The 7,032-nt window shown below is 44.4% G+C and overlaps 1 protein-coding gene across 1 annotated transcript; it reads left to right on the forward strand.

Moving 5' to 3' along the window:
• Window positions 1–12: 12 nt before the first annotated feature.
• On the forward strand, window positions 13–4,084 carry LOC130538751 (cytochrome c1-like). The gene is made up of 4 exons (XM_057056647.1): window positions 13–906; window positions 1,195–1,245; window positions 1,324–1,368; window positions 2,503–4,084. The coding sequence occupies exons 1-4, from the start codon at window positions 279–281 to the stop codon at window positions 2,508–2,510; spliced, it is 732 nt and encodes a 243-aa protein (XP_056912627.1). The 5' UTR covers window positions 13–278; the 3' UTR covers window positions 2,511–4,084.
• The last annotated feature ends 2,948 nt before the right edge of the window (window positions 4,085–7,032 follow it).

Below are 7,032 nucleotides of genomic sequence, written 5' to 3' on the forward strand. Positions count from 1 at the left end.
CTCCTACTGAGGAGGAGGAGGTAAAGCCTGCTCCTGCTGAGGAAGATGATGTTCCAGTGGAAGAAGCAGCTGATTTGCCTGCTGAAGAGGAGGAGGAGGAGGCTGCTCCTGCTGAAGAGGAGGAGGAGGCTGCTCCTGCTGAAGAGGAGGAGGAGGCTGCTCCTGCTGAGGAAGAGTTAGCTCTTGTTGAAGAAGAAGAAATTATTCCCTCTGAGGAGGAGGAGGTAAAGACTGCTCCTGCTGAGGAAGATGATGCTCCAGTGGAAGAAGCAGCCGATATGCCTCTTGGAGAGGAGGAGGATGGGGCTGCTCCTGCTGAAGAGGAGGAGGAAGCTGCTCCTGCTGAAGAGGAGGAGGATGCACCTGCTGAGGAGGAGCAGGAACCTGCTGAGGAGGAGCAGGAACCTGCTCTTGCTGAGGAGGAGGTTCCTCCTGCTGAGGAGGAGGTTCCTCCTGCTGAGGAGGAGGCTCCTCCTACTGAGGAGGAGGAGGCTCCTGCTGCTGAAGAGGAGGAGGCCGCGCCTGCCGAGGAGGAGGATGAGGCCGCCGCTCCTGCCGAGGAGGAGGAGGAGGAGGCCGCTCCTGCCGAGGAGGAGGAGGGCGCTCCTGACGAGGAGGAGGAGGAGGCCGCCGCTCCTGCTGAGGAGGAGGGCGCTCCTGCCGAGGAGGAGGAGGGGGCTGCTCCTGCTGAAGAGGAGGAGGGCGCTCCTGCTGAGGAGGAGGAGGCTCCTGCCGAGGAGGAGGAGGAGGCTGCTCCTGCTGAAGAGCCTGTTGAAGAGGAGGAATCACTTTTAGAAGATGCTAGTGAGGCAGTAACAGAGGAGGATGCAGCTTCAGAGGAACCTTCTGATGAACCCGTTGAGGAGTCAGTGGACACACAGACAGTGGAGGAGCAAACACAGTCAGGTAAAGAGACGGCTTTTGTCAAAGGTTTATTTGGAACTTTGATGGCTATGTTGCTTTCTTTTTAAATCCAGTGTAGTTGCTGTGTTAAATGTTTCCATCGTTTTGAACCTTTGCTCACACTGTAACAGCCCTGTCGTTCATGCATGTAGCCAGAAGGACCTCCGTTTACCTGAAGAGTCTAATCACAGCAGTTGGATCAAAGTGTTGCTTTGTGGAGATTTTGTGTAGAAACAAACACTAAAATCTTCTCGTGACTGAGTGAACCTACCTGAATGTGTTTTGTGGCAGAAACGGAAGAACCAGCACCAGAGGTGGAGGAGACAGAAGAAGAAGAAGAAGGTGGGACAAACTCGGTTCATTGTATGTTGTGTTGAAAGCTTTGGGTGTTCTTATTTGTGTATTTTTGTGCGTTTGCAGTGGTGGAGTCTGAGACGGAAGAACAGATTCAGGATGAGACATCAGGTAATTTTTCATGATATTACCTTTTTAAAATTGTTCCTGTTTTCAGTTACCATAACTGAGGTGTCCTATTGTGATCAGTTTATCCAGTGAACATAAGTTTTCCAGCTAAGTGGAAGAATTTAAAGTGAGCTGAATTAACAGAGGTCCAGCTCGTGTCACAGTGAAGTGGAGATCAGCTGAGTGGCTGATGTGTGTCAGGTGATTGTAGGGTAAAACGACCCGCATCTGCAGCTCCAGTCTCTGGTTCTTCAGTGTTCCTTCTAGAGATGCAACCTGAAGAGAGAAGAAGCCTCCAAGCACTGCAGAGTGATCATTGAAAGTCCAAGTCAGGAGATGCTACAAAACAATAAAAAACATTCTCAAGTCGATATCCCACAAGTTTTAGTTGGGAGTAAATCTGCCTAGAGCTGTTGTCCTCACAGACTGAGTTACCAGGCAAGAAGAAGACTGATGAGGGCCACCAAGACACCTACAACCGCCCATAAACGAGGCCAAAGAAAGAAGTTTTGAACTGGTTCTTCCCTTGTAGAAGCAAAGAAAAGCTACTGTTGAAGAAAGCTCAGATGAAAATCTCATCTGGAACTCACCCAAAATCATGTAGGAGACTGGAAGAAGGTTACTTGTTCTTCTGAGATACGGTTTTTGGTTCTCACTCGAGTTGCACAACTGCAAACCATGCACATCACAACAAACACACCATCTCCAGGTGAAGCATGGAGGCAGCACCAGGAATGTGTCTCAGCAGCAGGTCCTGGATGGCTTGCAGAGGTAGAGAGGAACAAGAGTAAAGAAAAAATATCACCAACTCCTGGAGGATGCTCGAACTCGGTCTGTTGGAGAACTACAACCGATTGATTGATTTTCTTTACTTTCCTTTTATTCTTTTTAAGTGCAATAAACAGCAAAGGTCTGGCAGACCAGAGAAGACAAAGAGAACAATGTTCACTGTTTTATTAAATGTTTCCCTTTTTTAATGGATTTGAGTTTTTTCAAATGTTAGCAGATAAAAATTAAGTCATTTCAGTCCAATAAAATGAACATGTTTTCACATGGCCCCTTGATTCTGCACGACCTCCACATACGACTGTTGATCTCGGAGAACGTGCTAATTTTGCTGCATTGTGGTTCCCTCAGAGACGTAGAGGATGCTGCACTCATCGCACTGAAGGAGCAGGGATCCACTGATATTACACCAGCACCGTCTGAGGGTTCTCAGAGCGATGCCCCACCCCCAGAGATATGAACATTCTCCTCCTCCTGCTGTTCACTCCTCCCTCATCTGTCAGTGTAATTGTGTTAGTTGATGACTTGTCCGCTGACACCTTACTCCAGATTTTAGCGCTCCTCCTCTTCTATGAATGTTGTGTGTGAATGTGTTTACGTAGTCGGCCTGTGTCTGCAGCTCGTCTGTAACAGCAGCATCGGACGTCTCTCAGTGGTGGAGTTTGTTTTCCTGCAGCCAAACTTCATCACTGAGGAGAAACTCTGACCTTTATCAGGCCAGATTCTCTTTCTTGATGCAAAACAAATTTTGAGATTCTATGCAAAGCTTGTGTGACGCCTGTGTCCCCTCCTCTTCTTGTACTTACCACTCAGTGTGTGTGCGTGCATGTGTGCGTGCGTGCATATGTGTGTGTGTGTGTGTGTGTGTGTGTGTGTGTATGTATGTGTGGGGGTGGCCACTCCAAGATGCTACCGTTTAAATCGTGAGTGAGCGTGTTGACAATCTCTCTGGTTAATTCTTGGCTGTGTGCTGATGCAGGTTTCCATTTTTTATGTTAGTAAATGACTGTGTGTATGTGCACGTTCATGCGTGTGCATGTGTGTGTGTTCTGTAGAGTACTAGCTGTTCTTTCTCTTTTTTTTAATGACTAACAAGACCAATGAACTAGCAAATGAAATGAGCTGAATTTGTGACTTCAGCTCTGTAAACTGTGATGTAGAAGTTCCAGCGATGCCTGAAGCATGGTCTACCTGTGTGATTCTAGGATTCTAGCACAGCTCCTGGCTGACCTGAGTTCAGTAAAGCAGTGTTTCTGATGGAAATGCTGAAAAGCGAGATGTTTTGTTTTCTGTCTGACGGCAGACTGAACCTCAGTCCCACAACTGATGCTGTACGCTTCAGTGAAACTCTGCTGTGAGATGGAAAAAGAGATTTCAGTCAAACATTCCTCCTTTTTGGTGTCTGGTCACCTCACATCATTTTCCATAGTTACTAGGATTGAGACACATTCCAGCAGAGTGAGTCTTCCTCCATTTTGCTCAAACAAAGATAATATTTTCTGTTTTCAAACACTTTTGGGTCGGTGTGAGGTATAACACGTTTCTAACAATGAAGATTTCTTCTGACATAGCTAGGTTTGAGAAATAAGATACACTTTTTTTAAAGGGTTTGGGAATTGAAAAGTCTTATTTTCAGAAAATGCTTTAAAGATTTTTACAAAAGCCATAAGCTGTGGGACCAGCTGGTTTAAGGGACTGAGCTTCTCTGAGATTATAAAGATACTTCAGTGAAATAAGCTGCTGAAGTGGAGACGTGGTCTACATGCTGGTTCAGGAGCTGCAGTTTCACAGGGAGAGGACCTCCCCTCACTGTGTCTGCACATCACCTCTGTAGCTGCTGATGCTCATTAAATTATTGTCAAGAATGATCAAGAGATTCAGAGTGTCAGTCTGGAAATGGGTCTGTTGCTGCAATAAAAGGATTGGAACAACACTGACGACTCCTTCATTCATGACTTCTGCACCAACAAGCTGTCAAACTGATGAAACATTCAATTTTATTTTACTGAAACAGTTGTTAATCAGTGTTTTCTGAGGACTAAATTTTATCAAACTGCACAAGTTAAACCGAGAACGGACGAATGTTCTTACTTCAAACTGCTCTACAAAATCCCTGCAGGAGGAATTTTTAAATCATTTAAATTGTGACTCCTAACAGTACTTACACATGTGAGTAATTTTGCATCTAAAATGTGACACCACCCTAATTCATCCTCTCTAGCTGTAAATAAAAAAAAAAACCAAAGATACGCAGGTTATGGTTGAAATCAAGGATTAGTCAGCATTGCTCATTAGAGATTCCAGGTCCAGACTCCGCTTTCTCAAAAGAATCTTCAACACCTGTAGAATCATCCCAAGAATTAAGTTTAGCTGTAAAAAAAGACAAAAGGCAAAAATGTGAACCAGCTTAAACACTGGTCCAAAATTTAATGTATTTGGAGATTCCAGCAGATCATAGTTCTAAAAGTCCTTATAAATCCTGTGATCTAATTCTGTTCCCTAAACGCAGGACCATCAAAATAAGCTGTAAAAATTAGTCTTTAAGATTTTTGGTCATCACCTTGAATGGCTTTAGATAATAGGGCACATCGGCAGCCACAGAGACTCCTCCAGGCCGGGTTCACCTAACCTTTCACAAATGACTACAACACAATTCAAACCCGTATTAACCCACGTGGAAGCCAACAACATTATCAGATTTGATTTTTAAACACTACTGAAGACCAATCTGGGCTTTTTTGGTTTTCTTTATCAGAACATACCCCTGACTTTGTTTTAACTGTATCTTTAATTTTCTCGTATATGTGAGCTCTTCTCCAGCTTGGTCCAGTTACAGCACAGTAACCGGTCAGAGTCAGGAAGGCCAAGTAGCAAATAATCAGACTAATGCCTGCAGATGCTTTTAAAATCACATTTATAAACACCATCATACCTGTAGTGTGCTTTTTCACAAAGAGGTTTTTTTGTATGAAGAATTTCCTTTAAGATTTGGAGGATTCAATAGGTTTAGAATCAGATTTGGAAAAAGCTATAGATGATTGACAAGTCATTTTACCTATCAAAACAAAGTAGTTGTAAGGTTCATACAGAGATCCCCTCAGAACTGTCACTACAGCCGTGTGCACGCTGCACAGTAAGGTTTTAAAGATGCTTGTAAGGGTTTTTTGAATGACTGTTAACGACACTGTGGTGTTTCATGCCGAGTTTGTCCAGCAGGAGACGCTACATAACCTCACCGATTGTTTCACATCTTCATCACAACATACTGCGGTTGAGAGAATCATAGTACCGTGTTTATTTTTACTACTTTAGTTGCATTATTATTGTCTGCGTAAAGAGACAAAGAGCAGCAAAGCGTCAACAGGCCCGGTTTTGAGGAACCATAAATCTATCCTGGGTTACAGACTTACATTTCATGTGTGCATGCTGACCTCACACTGAGCTCCCTGACATTGTTGCCATGGTGAATTTCTGACCAGCCAATCAAAACTTTGCAGGCACAATTGTGCAATTCCTCCACAATCAGTAAGAAGATGCACAAACTGTCCATGTAAACAGTCAGAGCTGTGATTCCTGCCCGCCATCTGCAGCCCACCCCCAGCCATTCCTGCTCTCCTTCGTCTCATTGCCATGGAAACTCAGCTGAGATTGCAGGGTTGCTGCAGCAGTGACAGAGCCGAGCCAGCAGACGTGAGCGTGAGGTGCAAGAGGAGGCTGTGACGGGGACCTTTGGGTATGTTTCTATGGTTAAACTCTGCTGAGGCTGCTCTGCTTCCACCCACAGTCACAATAAACACATGGGTGTTAATCCAGTTAATCCAGATTAAATGCTCTGGTTATAAGATATCCATGAGCTGTCAGTCAACATGACATCAGTACACTCATCAACACTGCCACCGCCTGTCACCCCGCTTGGAGAAGAAGGCAACAGCAAATCTGTTTTTTCCTGGATCAGATCCACTCTGGTTACACCCTCATCTGTGACTATGAAGTTCTGAGCAGCTCCAAACACAGCAGACATGCTGTCTCCTCTCGTTACACCTTTCAAAAACTGGTTTTCATCAAATGCTGCAACTGCTTTTTGTTAAATAAATAGAATGAATAGACATGAAGGTGGTGTGTGACAATTGGCTCAGTGTTGCATTTTCATTTGAATCCAGACGTATTTTCCTCTTTTATCACATCAGCAGGAATTTATCACTTTGGGTTTTCTGTGTTATTACCAGCAACACCAATTTTAGTAAAATACTGGGAGATCTATGGACACAAATCTGGACCAGCTTTTGACAGAGGCTGTCTCAAGTCTGGAAAACATCATTCAAATTTGTAGTTGCGTTTTTCCATAATGCTGCTGACAAACAGACAAACAAACATCAGCTTGGTTCATAAAAATGTTAAAGTCAAGCATCAGTCATAAAGGAGGAGAGGGACATGTGGCGTGTGCCATCACCTCTCATTTCCATCTGCTGCGTGTTATTTATAGGAAAACCGATTCCCAGTCATTGACTGATTTAGAGCTACACTCTAAGGAGGTAATGATGATGATATTGTTCCTTTCATATATTTAATTTTCTGAGCATTATACATAATCCAGAAACTCATGTGAATTTAAATGATGGTAAAACTTGTAAGAGAATAATCAATCCTGGGAGAATGAAAGGGACACTGTTGCCCACAGACGTTGCTCAGGGAGAGCAGCTTCTACAGGTTTGCTATGTCTACCAGCAGAATCAAGAGAATGGAGGAGCAAGAGACAAGCCAGTACCACAGGAGAGGTTTGGAGTACTGTAGGAGGGCAACAAGCCAGCAGAAGGAGTACAATCTGCTCCTTGTGCAAGGAGGAAGAGGAGGAGCCCTGCAGAAGAGGCCTGAGAGGGTCTC

Source organism: Takifugu flavidus, chromosome 15 (genome assembly GCF_003711565.1).
Source record: "Takifugu flavidus isolate HTHZ2018 chromosome 15, ASM371156v2, whole genome shotgun sequence".
Lineage (NCBI taxonomy): Eukaryota > Metazoa > Chordata > Actinopteri > Tetraodontiformes > Tetraodontidae > Takifugu > Takifugu flavidus.

What these genes read in the sequence shown, in the direction of transcription:
- LOC130538751 (XM_057056647.1), top strand. Translation starts at nt 279, where the DNA reads ATGCCTCTTGGAGAGGAGGAGGATGGGGCTGCTCCTGCTGAAGAGGAG. An exon ending in GGAGGAGCAAACACAGTCAG is followed by an intron (nt 907 to 1,194) that starts GTAAAGAGACGG and finishes GTTTTGTGGCAG; the next exon opens with AAACGGAAGAACCAGCACCA. An exon ending in GACAGAAGAAGAAGAAGAAG is followed by an intron (nt 1,246 to 1,323) that starts GTGGGACAAACT and finishes GTGCGTTTGCAG; the next exon opens with TGGTGGAGTCTGAGACGGAA.